This window comes from Labeo rohita, chromosome 5 (assembly GCF_022985175.1).
Source record: "Labeo rohita strain BAU-BD-2019 chromosome 5, IGBB_LRoh.1.0, whole genome shotgun sequence".
NCBI classification, from domain to species: domain Eukaryota; kingdom Metazoa; phylum Chordata; class Actinopteri; order Cypriniformes; family Cyprinidae; genus Labeo; species Labeo rohita.
In genome coordinates this window covers 31,611,917-31,631,688 of record NC_066873.1, presented here as the reverse complement: position 1 = coordinate 31,631,688, position 19,772 = coordinate 31,611,917, and the positions used below count along the sequence as shown (strand labels likewise).

The 19,772-nt window shown below is 37.7% G+C and overlaps 1 protein-coding gene across 3 annotated transcripts in view; it reads right to left on the bottom strand.

The window, feature by feature from the left end:
- abca2 (ATP-binding cassette, sub-family A (ABC1), member 2) overlaps window positions 1-19,772 on the bottom strand; it is an 84,549-nt gene that overhangs the window by 36,277 nt on the left and 28,500 nt on the right. For all 3 annotated transcript variants that reach the window (XM_051110966.1, XM_051110968.1, XM_051110967.1), the window contains exons 2-6: window positions 14,542-14,635; window positions 6,894-7,005; window positions 4,660-4,823; window positions 3,499-3,620; window positions 2,967-3,077 (exon numbers count right to left, since the gene is read on the bottom strand). In XM_051110966.1, coding sequence (XP_050966923.1) covers window positions 2,967-3,077; window positions 3,499-3,620; window positions 4,660-4,823; window positions 6,894-7,005; window positions 14,542-14,635 — 603 coding nt within the window. The remainder of the gene's footprint in view (window positions 1-2,966; window positions 3,078-3,498; window positions 3,621-4,659; window positions 4,824-6,893; window positions 7,006-14,541; window positions 14,636-19,772) is intronic.

Here is a 19,772-nt window from a genome sequence, read left to right as displayed (position 1 = left end):
GACTGAAACATCATGATTGTTTTTTAATTGCAAGGTTATAAGCAATTGCATGCCCTAATTGGAAAGCCCTTCACAGCAAATGACTAACTACTACCATCTATATATAGCAGGGGCGTTCTGTTCCTGTTTTGAGCAGGCCATGTCTATGAAAAACAAATTGGCACTAGAATATATCAACAGTGTCAATTCACATTTTCTTTTTTTTTATTTATTATGCTTAAACTTGACGTGACATTAATGTGCAAGCATCATTTCAATAGGCCTAGCAGCGTGTAACCGGAACTTAAGAATTCATGAAAATGTGAACACACCCCACACACACAAAAAAAATAATAATAAAAAAATCCCCACATGCCTCCTCATTTCAGTAGTCTGCTACACAGCACTCATGCATAGCGAGATCACACCTAACTGTCTACTGAATCTAAACCAAAATACAGTATCAGTTTCAGTATGTAAAGCTAACTGTTATGGCTGTCAAAATTAACATATATAATGCATACTATTATAGTTAACATTTTTCATCTACTCTAACAATGTGATATAATTTAAATCTGATATCTTAACCTTATAACCTCCCTCCAAATCCTCTAACACAAAGACATGCCAACAAATCAGCAAAAACAGCAAATGATTTACAGGCAGAAAGCGTTGCTAATATTAAAAAAAGAGGTGCTGCCTGCTTCCCTGACTCATTTTTGCCATCTACAATGTCTATGGCTGGGACACTGACAGGTGATTTCTCAAGTAGGTACATTATGTGTGCGGTATTCAAAAAGTTGCTTACAGCAGCTCAACAAGTATGAAATATGAATGAGTAAGGCACTGCAGCACCTCTGGCACTGCATTAAGTCTGTACAGTGTGGGACAATTATTATATTATTTAATTGTTGCCACTTGCATTACTGTAAGTTTAGTGTTTGCGCTTCTTTTGCATTTTAATGGAGTTTCAAGGGATAGTTCACCCAAAAATGAAAATTCTTTCACTAATTACTCACCCTTCATGTGGTCCCAAACAAGTAAGATCTTTGTTTATCTTCGGAAGACAAATTAAGATATTTTTGATGAAATCCAAGAGCTTTCTGAGTGTGCATAGATGGCAACGCAACTACCAAGTTCAAGACCCAGAAAGGTAGTAAGGACACCATTAAAATAGTCCATGTGACATACAGTGCTTTGCAAAAGTATTCATATCCCTTTTATTTATTTATTTTTTTTACATTTTGTTATGTTGCAGCCTTATGCTAAACTGCTTTAAATTACTTGATTTTCCACATCAATCTACACTCCATACTTCACAATGACAAAGCACAAAACAGATTTGTGACAACTTTGCATAAATGTATTAATAATAAAACACTGAAATAAGTACATTGCATAAGTATTCATACCCTTAAATCAGTACTTTCAGGCTGCGGCTGGGCTACTCAAGGAAATTCACAGAATTGTCTATAGGCCACTCTTGCTGTGTGCTTGGGATCATTGTCCTGTGGAATGTGAACCTTCAGCCCAGTCAGAGGTTCTGAATGCTCTGGTCTGGGTTTTAATTAAGGCTATCTCAATTTTTTTTTGGTGCACTGAGCTTTCTTTCTCCTCTGACGAGTCCCTCAGTCCCTGCTGCTGAAAAAAAGTCCCACAGCATGAGGCTGATACCACCACACTTTACTGTTGGGATGCTACTGTGCAGGTGATGAGCAGTGCCTGCTTGGAATTGAGGTTCATCTGACCAGAGAATCTTGTTTCTCACAATCTGAGAGTTCTTTAGGTGCTTTGTTGCAAATTCCATGTGTGTTTTCATGTGTCTTCACTGAGGAGGATTGAGTTTGGCCACACTGCCATGAAGCCCAGATCAGTGGTTTGTTGCAGTGATGTTTGTCCTTCTGTAGGTTTCTCCCATCTGCTTATATGATCGTGGAGCTCAACTAGAGTGACAATCAGCTTCTTGGTCACCAGTCTAACCAAGCATCTTCATCAATTGCTCAGTTTTCAGCTCTAGGAATAGTCCTAGTTGTTCTAAACTACTTCCATCATGGATAATGGAGGCTACATGCTTCTGTAAACCTTCAATGCAGCAGAATTTTTTCTGAACTCTTCACCAGATTAGTGTTTTGATGCAATCCTGTCTCTGAACTCTACAGGCAGTTATTTTGACCTCAGGGCTTGGTTTTTGCTCTAGTATGCATTTTCAGCTGTTAGACCTTTAACTAAGACGTGTGCCTTTCCAAATCATACTCATTCAAATGAATTTGCCACAGGTTAACTCCAGTCGAAGTGTAGTAACATCTACAAGCAATATGAATGCTCCTGAGCTCATTTTCAAGTGTCCCAGAAAAGCGTATGAATACTTATGCAATGTTTTTTTATTTGTAATAAATTTGCTAAGTTGTTACAAACCTGTTTTGTGCTTTGTCATTATAGTGTATGGAGGACAGACTGATGTGGGAAAAAGTCATTTAAAGCATTTTAACATATGGTTCCAACACAACAAAACATGAACAAAATGAAGAGGTATGAATACTTTCGCAAGGAACTGTAAGTGGTTTGTGAAGCGATGCACATTGTAGCCAATCACAGACATATCTCTTAAGCGAGAGATCACAATGATCACAATGGCCAATCAGAGGTGTTTAAGAATCCGCTCAACAGTGTTCAAAATGCTAGCCGGAAATGCTGGTATCGTCACATTATTTAAATTTCAGTACTGACTAGTACCAAAGTTGGTACTATGGACAACACTACTTAATTTGTGTTTTAAAGGTGAACAAAGGTCTCATGGGTTTGGAACGACACGAGGGTGAGTAATTAATGATAGAATTTTTGGGTAATGTCTTTGTCATTTTTAAACTGCATTCACTTTTTGTTATTCAATTAGCACTTGCTGTTATACAAAATATAACCCTAAACTTTTGAGCAGTAGTGTATATACGCACACACAAGGAAATATGTGCGTTTTTGTCATTCTGTACCTCCAGCTGTACAAGCTTCTCTCCAGGACTGTGGGGTTCATGCTGTTCTTCATCTTTTTCTTCTACCTTTGATCCGACTTTAGGATATGTCCCAAAGATGAGATTGTACACCTGAGTACATACACACACAGGCACAGATTTAGAAACTCCTATCTCACACATATACTTTAAATAGCCAGAGAAGAGAAAAACACAACTGCCTGAGGAAAATTAACATTTAATTCGGCAACTCACAAGAGCATATCTCAAGACTTTTACATCGACTACAGCACGTTAACCCGACACATTAAAGCGCATTATGCTGGAGCTCCTCTGCCCTAAAGCATTAGATTCTATCGCACATCCTCTCTCTCTGTTGTCATGGAGCAGAATCGTTAATGGTGCTGCAAACCCGAGCTGAGACTCCAAAGAGGATGAAAGAGGAAGAAAGGCTCAGAGGAGCATGACGCTGAGTCATGATTTGGACTTCAAAAGCACTGCTGTCTGACCTGAGTTAGAGGAAAAGGGAAGTTGAGGTGAGAAGAAGACAGACCTCTTTCAGGTTGATGGGGGAGGAGAGCAGCAGGCTGGCGCTGTCGTTTGGCAGGGAAAGGTTTCTGATCAGGAACTGCTGGAACGCCGACTGGTTCCTGAGGACACTTCCCACAGTAAAACCTGATGCAGAGACATGCACAAAGTTTTCATCAAAGAAATCTTTATTAGCTGCAGTTGACGTATTTGTACTCTACCATTTAAACATTTGAGGTCAGAAAGAAAATATACCTATATTCATTAAGGATGCAAAAATTGTTTGCACGTGATAGTAAAGACTTTTATATTGTTAAAAAATGTTACTGTTGAACCCTTTTGAACTTCTGATTAAAATCATAAAAAAAATGGTTACAGTTTCAAATAAAATTTTGAGCAATAAGACATATTTCTTGAGCACTGAATCAGCATATAAGAATGATTTCTGAATGATCACTGAACTTTCTGAACGACATTAAAGACTGGAATAATGGCAGCTGAAAATTCAGCTTAGCCATCACAAGAATAAATGACATTTTAAAATACATTAAAATAGAAAACAGTGATTTTTAATTTTAATAATTTTTCACAATATTACAGCTTTTACTGTATTGTTAATGAAATTAATGCCTTCTTGGTGAACATAAGAGATTAAAAAAACCTAAAAAAATATTACCAACCTCATTTGAACGGTAATGTATGATGATCAATTCTTAGCTCAATATACTTCATGCAAGTACAGTATAAAGCGATCAATATGATTTTTACTGTATCATGGTACTGTACGTGTCCACTGGCGTGTAAGAAATCAGCTCAATAACACTCAGAATGGCAGATGTCTGTCAGTTTGGGCATGTTTGTCTAAACATATTACTGTATGGTTGTTTTCAGTGTGGTCTATGATTCCATTCAATATATAGTCAATAAAATTATGATGTTAATGCATGATTATAGTTGGAAATACACAAAAAGGTGCTTTTTAATGTCAAAAGTATACACATAGTGTCAACAGAATATACTTCTGTTAAGCTGGCCACAACTGAGTCACATGACGGTCTATTTGAAATGTAATAATGTGATTTAAATACTAAATCCAGCAGAAACTGCATTGTGATTTGCTTCTAATTTCTAATTTGCATGTATGGTTATGGGCAAGGTTGGTGTATGTATGTATGTGTTTTCTGACCGTGGCTGGTGTTGTAGTGGCTCTCTAGAGGGCCTTGTGCTGAGCTCAGACTTTCAAGGTGCTGCTGCAGTGACTCCAGCTCCTCTCCCAGACTGGGCCTGTCTGACGTAAACAAGTGATTCTGCTCCACAACTTCGCTGATTCTTTCTAACAACTGAGTCACACTGAGAGACAGAAGAAAAAAAAGAAAGATCAAAGAAATGAACTAAAAAGAGGAACAAGAAGAGCAGAATAAAAAGAGGGGCAAATCGTATTAGCAGAGTAACCAACTAAAAAAAAGGTTAGACCAGTGTGGTCCAGACTGGCGTGTACTAATTATAGAATTATTTAGATTACAGATATGAGGGGTACAAAAAACAACATTTTAAAGTATTTTACCTCACAAACTAATATTAGATATATTTTTCAAATTTACACTACCAGTCAAAAGTTTTTGAACAGTAAGATTTTTTTTTTAAAGAAGTCTCTTCTGCTCACCAAGCCTGCAATTTTTTTTTAATCTAAAGTATAGCAAAAACAGTAACATTTTGAAATATTTTTACTATTTAAAATAACTGCTTTCTGTTAATATATTTATATTTTAAAATGTAATTTATTCCTGTGATCAAAGCTACATTTTCAGCATCATTACTCCAGTCTTCAGTGTCACATGTTCCTTCAGAAATCTTTCTAATATGCTAATTTGCTCTTCAAGAAACATTATTATTATTATTAATATCAGTATTTAAAACAGTTGAGTACATTTTTTCAGGATTCTTTGATGAATAGAAAGATCCAAAGATCAGCATTTGTTTGAAAAAAAAGGGGGGGGTATATCATTTAATACTTTTATTTACCAAGGATGCTTTAAGTTGATCAAAAGTAACAAAAGTAATGACAGAGACATTTATAATGCTACAAAAGATTTCTATTTCATATAAATGTTGTTCTTCTGAACTCCTGAAAAACCTGAAAAAATTTCACTCAGCTGTTTTCAACACAATAATAATAACAACAATAATAAATGTTTTTGAGCAGCAAATCAGAATATTAGAATGATTTCTGGAGCATCATGTGACTGGAGTAATGATGCTAAAAATTCAGCTTTGAAATCACAGGAATAAATTACATTTTTAAATACATTCAAATAGAAAAGAGTCATTTAAATAGTAAAAATAGTAAAAATATTTCTAAATTGTTTTTGCTGTCATTTGGATCAAATAAATGCAGGCTTGGTGGACATTTATTCTTTAAAAAACATTAAAAACCTTACTGTTCAAAAACTTTTGACTGGTAGTAATTCTAGTGCAAAACACCAAAGTCCAAACAAAGAATCACAACATCATTTATCAAGATTCAGGTGTTGGCACAATACTATATCACCAGGTCCCTGCAGTGTTATTTTAGTATAATATTATAGCATATTAATATTTTGAATTAGCTTGTTTATATTTCAAATTTTCATTTTATTTTTAGGTTAAGTTTTAGTAATTTTGCAATGTGTTTAAGTGATTTTTATTTATCTCTATTCAACATTAATTTATTTTTATTTATGTTTTAATTTAATTAATTTTAGAACTTTAACTTATTTTAAGTTAAGGCAACAATTTTTTTTTGTTACATGTTTTAACTCTATACATATCCATATATATACTGTACATACACAAATTTAAATTCAGCTTTATTTCAAATAAAATCTATTTTTAAAATATTTAGTTTTAATAACACAGGGTCCATGGAGATGCATTAATGCTGATTAGTACTATCACAGTTGATTGATCATTTTTCTAATGTTTAATTCTATGTTACTTGCTGTTTGTAATTAATTGTGAAATTACTAGAAAAGTCTGAATTCTACACCATTTTCTACACCATTTTTCCAGTTTCTTGATGGTCTGGCTAGTGGAAGAGAACAGCCATGCTCTTTACCAGCAAAATCTGAAAAACAATTTTAGTAAAACTGACCAAGGAAGCACTCTTGCAACTTAAACTAGTGCACTCCAAAACCTAAGAAATGCTGGTGACCAGTCATGCTGAGGTCATAGTTACACAGTTATATCACTACAGTCCAAAAGATCAAATCACACCTCAGCACAAAGATGAGATCCATTACACAATCTAACAGCTCATAAGATCACTATTACAGGTGGTGATGGTGACTGCTATTCACACCATATAATGAGAACAGAATCCATTAGAGCCCATCTTAGTCATCGAGAGAGGAAAAATCAGAAACGGAGCGTAGGTGGACTCACGTGGAGTTTTTATACTGCAGGAAGCCAAACTCATCCCGCTGACCATCCGGACACAAAGACTGCATGATGGGAATGATGCCCGCCGAGGTGAGAGGGGCCGCGCTGTAGAAGGCTGGACAGAACCGGGGAAAAACAGACCACCAGGGTGGAGGAACGAAGAGGATGGAGGTGACAGAAAAGTGAAATCCACCATCGCAATGAGGTTTAAATGGTTTTGACGAAGGTGCAGTTGTGTTTAGATGCAGAATTGGAGAGGAACATAAAACAGAGCAGTGTACGAATAGAGATAAAAATTCATGGCCAGGAATGTGAGTGAGTGAATGAATGAGCGGAAGCGTAGGATGTGGGATAACAAAACAAACAATGGCAATGACATTTTCCGACGTCCACGGATCAAAGATTTGGGGAGAGATTAAACACAGGGAGAGAAAAAGAAGCAGCCGTCACATATCAGAGAGCAAACATAGGTCAGAGAGGGTTTCAGATGTCAGATCGCTTCGATAAACTCCAAGTGGCCCTCAATTTATTCAGTTTATCACACACTGGACAAGCTGTCACTGAAGCAGAGAGAAACTAGCATTGCTGCGTTGCACTGCTCCTCTACACCCACACGCCGCCAGTCATGTCTTATAGAACACAGGAGTGGACAGCAGTGTTTAGATGACTCACTTCCTCTCTGCAACCTGCTCCTGTACATACTTGATATGGAGTCAAATCTCACGGATGGGTAAATGATCACATTTGTCTCTCAGAGGCCACAAACACTCTAGGAGTGACATTGGACAACCTTCAAGTCCTCCTGGGAAATTCTTAGTTCAGAAACCGTAATTTCGACATGATGTGAGTGATTCTGGTGAGAATAAAATGCAGGCTGGCAATTTTATATTTTATAACAAAGGGAGGAAGCTTTTTAGCACTGGATAAAGAGCAAAAGATAAACATTTAGTGTGTAATTCATGTATTCTCGTGCTTTATTCTCCCAGTTTGGTCATGTAATCATGTCACCTAAATGAATAATGTTTTCATTTGAGTTTGAAGTTTGATTTTGACTTGGCAAAGTGGTGATATATACAGTTCAGGTCAAAAGTTTACATACCTTACAGAATCTGCAAAATGGTAATTATTTGACCAAAATAAGAGGGATCATACAAAATGCATGTTATTTTTTTATTTAGTACTGACCTGAGTAAGATATTTCACAAAGACGTTTACATGTAGTCCACAAGAGAAAACAATAGCTGAATTTATAAAAATGGCTCCGTTCAAAAGTTTACATACACTTGATTCTTAATACTGTGTTGTTACCTGAATGATCCATGGCTGTGTGTTTTTGTTTAGTGATAGTTGTTCATGAGTTCCTTGTTTGTCCTGAACAGTTAAACTGCCTGCTGTTCTTCAGAAAAGTCCTTCAGGTCTCACAAATCATTGGCTTTTCAGCATATCTGTGTATTTGAGCCCTTTTCAACAATGACTGTATGGTTTTGAGATCCATCTTTCCATAAGTTAAATTTACCATGATCTTCAAATTAAAAATGTTTTTAACCCCTGGGCTCTTAATGCATGTTTTTTCCTTCTGAAGCATCAGTGAGTGTTTAAACCTTCTGTAATAGCTGTATGAGTCCCTCAGTTGTTCTCAGTGTAAAAAGATGGATCTCGAAATCATACAGTCATTGTTGGAAAGGTTTCAAATACACAAAAATGCTGAAAAACCAAACAATTTGTGGGACCTGAAGGACTTTTCTGAAGAACACCAGGCAGTTTAACTGTTCAGGACAAACAAGGAACTCATGAACAACTATCACTAAACAAAAAAACAAAAACACGCACACAGCTGTGGATCATTCAGGTAACAACTCTGTATTAAGAATAAAGTGTATGTAAACTTTTGATCGTGGTCATTTTTATAAATTCAGCTATTGTTTTCTCTTGTGGACTATATGTAAACATCTTTTCTGTTAAATAACTTATTCAGGTCAGTACTAAATAAAATTACCTGCATTTTGAATGATCCCTCTTGTTTTGGTAAAATCATTAACATTTTGCAGATTCTGCAAGGTGTATGTGAACTTTTGACTTCACAAGAGGCAGGTTTTGTTGCATGAACCAGTCACAGCTGATCATAACCAGTCATATTTCTCATGTGACTTTCCCCCATTCATTCTCAATTACCCCCCCTTACAAACCTACTGCACGCTTTAGGGGGGTCTGTTAAAACTCAAGGCGAGAGAGACGTGGACTCCCGCTATAACTTCAACTTCTGGTGTCACGTGTTAAGACAGTTTTTAAAAAACAAGTGATTTATATGCTTTTTCATGTCATGTTTTGTAATACTTGTGTTTTTATTGGAAACGCCCCTGATATATATATGATTCTCTAATCAACACATCATTGACAGTCGATAGTTTGTCCAATGATCACATGGCCTGTGACATTTGTTCACTTCACAGTCCACTTCCTGAAATGTATTACTACTGAAGGATCGGACGATCCTCAAATGCAAACTGTGTGTTTTGCCTCAGAGCAACCATACCTTTGTGTTGTGTTTTGCTTTCTTTTTATATATTCTTCATTCATTTATTAATTTATAATCATTATCATTTAATCATTTTATTATTCCATTTAATCATTTATATATTCATTTTATTGATTCATTTGATTAGTCATTTATATTATATTATAGTTATTTTTTTAAAATATTTTTTCCATTGTTGTTTAGTCTTGTGACTGTGTGGTTTCAAGGGCTGTTTGTCTTCATGAATAAGAGCTACAAGGGAATGTTTACAGAAACTCAAAGTTTATGGGATATTGTTGTGAATCAGTTTGGTATAACAATACTTGTTGGATTTGTGTTCTTCAGACAAAGTCTCCTGTTAACAGGGTTTGGGTATTAGACTACTCTGCTGACGAGCTGTTCTGATATTTTCTGACGGGATCTGGCGTCCGGGGCTGGATCTTAATTGTCTAGGCATGGAGACAGCGATCTAACACTACCTTTCAGATGGCAATTCACTCATAAAACAAACCCTTTCTACGAATTTGCCCTCCATTAGCCACTGCTAATGACTAAATTAGGACTATAACTGCTGAGATTATTTAATGAAGCCTTAATTAATGAATGGCTCTGTGAGATGTGATCCTCCATTAGCGTATCAGTCAATTCAGATTCAGCTTTCGCCTCCCCTTCACTTTGGCAGCCCTGCCTGAAATGCAAACACGAGGCAGCTGGCGCTGACCGAGGGATCTAGAAGGTTACTTAATGGTAAGTGCTGACTCTTTTTCCTCCCTTAAGTGTTTTGTCACTGCGGCGTGTGGCTTGTGGAGTTGGCATCCCTCGTCCAACGTCGCCCGCTCTAAAAAAAGAGCCCCGTCGCATCCCCCAAAAGCAGCAGCGTTAGCTAAACACCGCTCGCCATTGGCACCTGACGACTCTGCAAAAAACGTCCCTCGATTGACGTTAACACCAAGGCGTGTTATATTTCTGCTGTTCCAGTGACAGGTTGTCTGCTCACAAGAGGTAGCTGTTTATTGCCTCGGTTTCCTAACTTTTATATCTGACATCTGCTCCCGCTCCGCAAACACAGCTGAGGATTAAAAGAGCAAAGATCAGTCAGGGGAAATAACCTGATGGCTCAGTAAGTGGATGAATTCAGTAAGTGTGCGTGTGTATGTGTGTGCCAGTGTCAGACAATTAGAATCACAGCTCGTTGGTTGAAGAAAGCACAGATGTGTCATTATTAAGACAAGGTGTTTGAATAACATGCCGTCATAAGAAAGGCCCCTCGTTCACAGTGGATTGTGGATTATGTTAGTGTTCACAGAGACATATGGGGGCCCAACACCTAAACCTCTTACACCAGGCGTGACGCAATAAAATGGCAAGCGATAAAAGCTATGCTAATCCTAGTTTATGAAATCAGCCGTAATAACGACCAGTTTCCATTTCTGCAGCATTGTGACTAATGTTTGAAAATGCCCTAGGTGAAGTGGGGTTTTGGACAACATCATGATACTGTGAAATATACTTTATACTTTATTATATATTTAATATGTAATTTTTTTAGTAAATTTTCAGCAGCCATTACTGCAGTCTTCAGTGTCACTTGATGCCTCAGAAATATAAATCTTAATGTCAGTCTTTATCAGTTTAATTGTTTAAAGTCCTTGGTGAATAAAAGTATTAATTAAAAAAAGTGTTACCGACCACAAACTTTTGAGCAGTATTCAAAAGTTCAAATATTAAATGGGTCATTCTGTAATTGTGGGTACATCTCATGTCTGTGAAGTATATATATATATATATATTTTGTTCCTTTATTTGGTTCATCTTAGGTCAGACAGAAAGCAATAATAATGTAAATATAGTAATATACTACAAATAATATAGATATACACATATAAGCATATAGCATACAACAATATGTGAAGTATATTTTTTATATATTTTCATCAATATAAAGCCCCAGTGCTTAATTTTCTAGTACACAATTATATTTTTCCCAATCACACTACTATATGTTGAAAAAGCCATATCTTTTGTTCAAAAATGATGTTCATATCACATACAACTAATATCACATTAGATTAGGTTATCAAGACATTTGGGTGTGCGCTTCAAAAATAATAAGTGTTTATTGTAATATAACTTTTTTTTATTTGTGTCCGAAAAACCATTGTCAACTAAGTTACCCACTAGAACCCCCCTCCCCCCCAAAAGGGAACGGATTGTCCCATTCTCGGATAATTTGCACAGTACGATGATACATTTTATCTAGAAGCACATGGATGGATGAAACACTAGAAGTTATGTTCTCTCTCTTTCCCCTAATATTGGTTAGCAACTAGCAAACCTGTGTCAAGAGTGGATTAATTGACTGTCAGCAGTGTTATTGCTGCAAATTTTAACAAGACAATTTAACTAAAACTTATGTTTTGTTTCTTAAAATATATTTCTAAATATACCATATGCTCAGTAGTTCTAGGCTTCCATGTTGAGTATAGGCCCAACACACTAAAAATGTCGGCTAAGTTACCTGTCAACGGTGTTACCCAGTAATTTAACTTGGTGGACAGTAGCAAACATAAATAGTATTTTATGCACATATTCCTACAGAGCACCTTTATTTATACAGCATTTTATACAATATAGATTGTTTCAAAGCAGCTATGTAAGGTCATGTTTGGGCTTTTGGGAAACAGGAAAACTTTTTCTTCACATTGTCAAATTCTAAATCACCCCTAATTATAGAATGACCCAAATAAAAAAGGAGCTTGTCTCACTTTGATGTGTTTACTGTATATTACCATATAAAAAACATTATTACTAGTCTATAATGATAATAACAAGTTTAGATTAGCTAACAAGATTAGTTTACTCCTGAATTAAAATTTCCCGATAATTTACTCACCTCCCTGTCATTTAAGATAATCATGTCTTTCTTTCTTCAGTCGAAAAGAAAGTAAGGTTTTTGAGGAAAACATTACAGGATTTCTCTTCATATAGTGAATTTCAATAGGAACCAGTGGTCCAAATTGCTGTTTCAATGCAACTTCAAAGAGCTCTACACTCTCTCAGCCAAGAAATAAGGGTCTTATCTAGCAAAACAATCTGACATTTTCTAGAAAAAACTACAAAGTTCTATACTTTTTAACCACAAATGCTCATCTTGCACAAGCTCGACTTCAAGCATTACATAATCATGTTGGAAAGGTCACGTGTGACGTAGGTGGAATTACCGACCCAGTGTTTACAAAGCAATCATGCAAAGAAAGTCAAACACCCTAAAGGTAAAACAATGATGTCGGATGATTTTGACGTTGGAGGAGAAAATGAGCTGGAGGTTTTTGCCCTAGCCTACCTTTTTGAACCAAAGTACACAGACGAAAAACTAGCCATGCGTGACCTTTCCATTGTGATTGCGTAACGCGTGAAGTCATAGATGCGCATTGCAGAGCTAGTGCAAGATGAGCATTTGTGGTTAAAAAGTATATACTTTTCTAAATATTTTAGAAAACGGCTGATCGATTCACTAGACAAGACCCTTATTCCTCGCCTGGGATCGTGTAGAGCCCTTTAAAGCTGCATTGCAATTTGGGCCTTCAACCTGTTGATCCCCATTGAAGTCCACTATGAAGAAAGAAAGACATGAACATCTTGGATGACATGGGGGTGAGTAACTTATCAGGGAAATTTAATTCAGAAGTGAACTAATCCTTCAACGCATTTTTTCACTTGTGGAATTATGCTGACGCTGTCTAAAACTCCAATGTAGGGCATTTCCAAACTTTTGGTGGCCATTGTGACATGGATGAGCCTTCAATGTGGACGTACAAATTTCTCGATGCATCACACCTGGTTATGTCGTAATGTTGTTATTGGTACTATTATTATTTTAATACATCATATGCATGTGTGTATTTTGACAGGCTCCAGTCCGCACATACTGCTGGAGTCTTTGGCGCCCTTTAACAATTAGATTGATGCATTAGACAGTTGACAAATACACAACAGCAGCACAAAACACATTAGAGTCCACGAAAGAAACACAGTTAGACACACAGTGAAATGATCCCACAAACTCAAGAGTTAAGAATTCAGCCACACACACAAAAAAAAAACATTTTGACTTACACACTGGTCCAGCATGCAGTTAACATGCATGGTGAGGAAAATAAAAGAATGACAGAGGTAGAGAGAGAGAGAGATAAAAAAAAAGTATTGAGGACAGATGACTAAACTGTGAATAAAACTTACTGTGAATAAAACAAAACATGGTGTGATTTCAGCATTGAAAATAACAGACATTGTGATGACATACAAATGAGGGTGTTCTGTGAAAGAAAAAAAAAATACTACATGGCTAAAGCTCTGTCTAACAGCCAAAAATCTTTGCAATCAATGACAGATTGGCAAAGCTGTATGATGCAACCACATAGAAAACGGATAAACATTATCACATACAACAAACAACACTTTCTGAACAATAGCTCATCCAAAAAAAAAAAAGAAAATTCTGTCACCACCTTTCATGTTGTTCCAAACCTGTATGAATTTCTTTTCTTCAGTGAAACACAAAAAGTGATATCAGGGCAAAATGTTTTCCCTAACATTCATTGTTAGCATATTAGCATATCTGAATGTACACGAAGGAGACTAATATTTAAGCTCTAGAATAGGATTTAAGAACTGTTTCACAAATTTTTTATACTGCTTTTGAATACTTGGAACATAGTGTGCAAAAGTTATATTAACTACTTTTATTATGCTTTTTTTCCCCAAGCTTGACAGCTTGGCATTGTATAGAAAAGAACAGTCAGGACACTCAGCAAAGTAATTCCTTTGGTGTTCTCCAGAAGAAAGGAACCCACAAAGGTTTGAAACAACCTGAGGGTAAGTAAATGATGACAGAATTATTCATATGTCACTGAACTGTCTCTTTAATTACCAATAAAGGCTAAAGGACCTAATCTAACTAATTCAGACACACTTACGTTATTGTATTGTGCATGTGAACTTCATTAAAACCCCAGGTGACAACAGAAGTGATCTGACCACTGGAGGGCGAGAGTAAGCTGGGCTGGGGTAACAATCACCTTACACTTCCTCCTTCTTCTACTCCTATCCTTCTCTCTGTGCTGTCATGAAACTTACCTTCTTTCACAGGAATGGCCGGCTTCTTCTGCCGCAAGCCCAGAAGTATGAAGAAGAGCACCAGAGGGATAAATATCTCAAACGCAAGAACCCACTGCAGAGATAAACATACAAAGAAACAGGTTATGAAAGCAAAAAAATTATTTCAATTTTTTTCAGAACGTTTGACCGATTCTCTATTGTTTTTGCCGTTTTTTTTACACTAGTCAACTTGAAAATGTAACTACAACATGATTCAAGTAACTTTTTCTTTATTAACCCTCTAGTTAAAGAAAATTCTGTTCCAAGTGCACCACACATGAAGTTGTCAACGTGTATAAATGTAAATGTTAAACAAATCATTTTTTCAATATCTTTGCAGAAAAGATGCATTAACTACAACTACATCTTGTACATCTCTTATTCCACTGCCCGCTGTTATATTTTTATTCAAAATTGTGATTCCTTGATTTCTAAAAAATAAAATCGTGGCAAAACATTATATTCAAATTAATCTATAAAATGGCCCAGCCCTAATCTATCTTATTTAAAATAAATGCTGTTCGTTTAAACATCTGTGTAAAGGCAATTCAGAGATCTGTTATAGAGTGTTTTCACGACGCGTCATCAATCGGGCATATTGGCAGCACTGAATGTAAACAATGCCACTGAACTGAACGAAACTCACATATTTAGCTGATTATTGCTGCTGAAAATGGTCAATTATTGTTATGTTTTGGGCTGTACTAATAGGTCGGACCGGGAAAAACATTTGGAGTGCTATAAGTACTGCCAAAAGTTATAACAAATCAAGGAAAAGTGTAAAAAGTCGGTGCCAATAGCCTTGTGCACATATAGCAAACTGTGCTCGCGGCGACCCAAGTTTGAATCCTGTCTCGAGGGCCTTTGCCGATCCCCCTCCCCTCTCTCCACCTAGTACTCTCCTGTCATCTCTCTACTGTCCTGTCCATTAAAGGCAAAAAAAAAGCCCTGAAAAAGAAAAGTGAAAGAAAAGTGCAAAAACCTGTCTGAGCAACAATATGCGTTTTGTGGTTGGCCAAACTGACCCAGGATTTCCTGGCAAGAATCTTGACAACATTTGTGTTTGTTCAATTCATTTCTGGTCAGGTAGGTGAAATATTAGGCTAATATATTAATTAATACTGCTCGTATGTATCTTTACCACCTATTAACTTTAGTTTGTCAAAATATTGCACCCTTTCCTGCTTACTTCTCTACATGGTTTCGCAGCTTCCACACTTTTTTTCTGTGGTTTAGACAGCATAAATTAGCAGAACAACATGTTCAGTAGTACATTAACTGCGCAATCCATGCTGTTGCTTACATCAGAGTATTGGCAACATGGCCGGGCATCCGGTTAACTGACCAAATCATGACGTAAGTGCAAACCCTCTATTAAATGATGCAACGTAACGCTGAAAACATGTTGCAAAGATTGCAAACTACAGTATGTAGTACTGAATTGTGGAGTTCGACTGAACAGTTTTTCACCATTTTTGTGTTCAGGATTTTTCGGGTGGGCCTGAAATCATGTCTCAGTGATGCACTGGAGCCACTGAGCATGGGCCCTCCCCTAACACTATAATAACTAGACCACATTAGCATCAGTGGTTCACCCACTCAATCACAAGTTACTGTCATTACCGTTAGTTACTACAGACCACAGTTTGTTAGCTAGCTATGCCTTCATCATGTAAATGCACATTACCTGGTTGCAATAATTTATAAAACATCTCAGTGATCCATTCAAGTTGTAGTGGTATTTAGACAGTTGAGAGAGGCGGCAGCTTTCTCACAAGTGGGCGTGGTTTCAGCAACAACAGTGCACACGCCCCCAGCGTTTGAGAGCAGAGAATACTGCTCATTTTTCAAGATTTTGATAACTTATTTACTTGCCAATTTTTATCATTCCAATTTGGCTGGGTGGTTAATAACACATTTTTCCGTGGTCTGACAAACTCAGAGCACATATTTAACTTTAAAGGGGTCATCGGATGCAAAACTCACTTTTACATGTTGTTTGAGCCCAAGAATGTCTCTGATTGTTTGTTTTGTTGCTATATGTAATAATGAACATAGCAGTCGTCATTTACTCCCGACATCTGAGCCGCTGAAGACGCAGAGGATTAACGTTACTTTCGTTTTTGAAGGAAATGCACCAATCCCCGATCTGCCTCAATGCGTCTCTGTTCACGTGAATCATTTGTGATGCAGCTTCACCTACAGCAGAAGTGAGTATAAGGGGTTTTTTTTATGCATCTTTGGAAATCGTCTTTCCTAATGTGCTAGTTAGCAAGTTTCACGGCTAAAATAAACAGAACGGGTCATCAGCCCACAGAAGAGAGGGGCGGGGTGAGCAGAGTTCATTAGTATTGTGACAAGTCAGCTGCCTCCCCCTAATTATGATCATCACCCCGTCCGTAATCACCACACTTCACCAGGCTCCCAACGGGAGTGGGTGTGTGGGAGAGGAGGGGTGCCGAAACAGTCAGGTCTGGCAGCGTGTGATGAGGTACACCTGACGTGAATAAAGCCTTATCACCACCGCTGTTGAAATGCCGAGCGTGCCTATCCTCGGGAGACCAGTCTCTTCCCCGTGCATGCACGCTGGTGTCCTCGTGGGTTGAGGGATCGAGCGCCGCCGAGACGATGAGCTGCCAGACCCGCGGTCCAGACGTGAACCGCACCCAGACGGCTGTGGGCCAGGATGCCGGGCTGTTTTACACCCCAGGAAGTGCCATGGCCAAGGTGGACGAGGCCACCGGATGAAGCCACCGCCCCTCGCACCACGGACCTCAGAGGGGAGTGCCTGCGGCCCACCGGATTCCGCCCCTTACCTGGACTCTTCCACCTCCGAACACTGCCCCTGCTTCATTGAACCCCCAGCACGACGAGGATACCAGATCCCCTATTTATTTTGGACACTTTTATTTCCCCCTTTTTGGACACTTTTGTTTAATTTATGTTTAATGAAAGCCTCTCCGAGGCCTGACATCACGCCCAAATGCAACAAAACGGCTCGCTCTGAAAAGGGCTGATTTTGACAAGGTAAGGGTGTTATACACTACCACTGAGAAATTTGAACCAAAGTATGTTATAGACTTCTCATTAAGACCCTAACAAATCATATCAACTTGTGAAAAAAGTGGGCATCCGATGACCCCTTTGAAAGGAATCTGAAATGTACTGTGGTTTTCACAAAAATATTAATCAGCACTTCAACATTTCAACATTGATAATGATTTAAAAAAAAGTATTAGAACGATTTCCAAAGGATCATGTGACATTAAAGACAGGAGTAATTTATTTTTTATCAAATAAATACAGCATTGGTGAGCATAAGAGATCATCAACATATTAAAATAAACATAAAAATGCATAACATTCTTTTATAATGGGGCTAGTGAAAATGTTGGCTAGCTCAAGTGGACAAGCAGGAAAAAAAATCTCATTGTTGAGCCCTGCCAACCGATTGAGTCTGTTGTCAGGGATTGATCCGGTAAATAAAGACTGGCCAATTGAAGAGTTTGCTTAACATGCAATATTTGCTAGTGGGTTGGCTAACACACCTGCTAGTGCTTCCAAGCAGCCTGTTCCAACAATTATTAAAAGAGGTGGAGGAGAAATGAAAGATATCACATACACGTACACACACACTCTCTCTCTCCACAGCAGGTGGTTGGAAAGAGATGTCAAATGCTTTCAGGCACATTGTTTAAAGTGTGCAAAGTACAGCAGAAAAGCTGCTGCATCTCCCAACATTTTCCCCTGCATTATTTCCACTACTTCCTTATTTTCTCTCTCTCTGTCTCTCTGCAGGAGGCTCATATTTGGACGAGTCTGAACTGAAGTTACTGAGAAATAAGCTGTTGGTTGAAATGTAGAATGTGATTAGAAATTCACAGAGTTATAGCCATGGATGCTATTTATAGCTGAACTGAGATCAGCCTCTTATTCTTCCTCTCTTTACAAATGCGTGTGGCTGCCATCTGTGCTTGACCGAGAGAGGTTGATCTCAGATCAGTATCTGAGGGCATCCTGTCCCAACCACAATGTGTGTTTCACTGCAACATAGCAACACCACAACACCACTGACTCCACATCCCGTCTGTTGACAAGTGACAAGAGAAGGTGCAGAGGTTTTTCTTTCGCTGTTAGGCATTCTCCCCATCTCTGCCATTTCTGAAGGTCACAACAAACAAGAAGCTCCTTTTACACGCATCTCTCACAATACACAAAGCCGCATCTGACACGACACACAAGGCTTCGCTGACGAGACCCTCGGCGCTGAGCACGGGGGGTGTAAACATCAGCCAAAGAGTGCTTGTTTCTTTTTAGAAAGTCCTGTGGCTTATTTAAGCTTTAAAGGGGCAAAGAAAAACATTGCTTCACTCAGAGTCAGCTTTAAACTGTAATTTGTATGTTGGAGGCTGTTCATCTATTATTTATGGAGCTATTGTGACTGCCTATGAGCAATGCTCCTATACTCAAGTGAAGTCAAATTTATTTGTATAACGCTTTTCACGATACACATTGTTTCAAAGCAGCTTTATAGATTGGATTACTTTCTTGTGATATATATATTTACCATGACCTATCTCATGGTACATGATTTTGGTCATATATCACCTACTATTCTGCTAGAAAGTAATTACATAATTTAAATGTGGAAGACAAAGGGGGCAAGAATCACTGAGTTACAACAATATTTTGGCACTGGCTGCTAGTGTAGTCATTTGACAGCATCATATAGTGGGGGGGTAGATCATCCGGCTGAATGAAGCTGGATCTAGAAGGCCTTGGTACCAAAATTTTGTGATCTTAAAGAGGGGTGAGGGGCTAATGCTATTTCATGTATTCTAAGTTATTTACACTGTTAAAGAGTTGAATTCTCAAGCTAAACATGGTCAAAGTTACCAAGCTGAATTTAAAGAACTAGCGGCGACAATAGCTGACGGTATATACGAGACGAGATATACGAGATATACACAGATATACGAAACATAAACAAAGCTGAGCTTGCTTACCATTGTGACTATCAGTTATGCTGATAACTTTATTCATTTTAAGCAGCTCTTCTTGTTATGAAAATATTCACATACTGGAATGCTTGGGTAAGATCATGTAACATTAGAACAGTCTTCTGTTTGTGCCACCTTCCTTTACGTACTCGTTTTCATCACTTTTGCTTTAATTCTCTGGCACTGACTCGTTTGCTAAACTGAGCATCC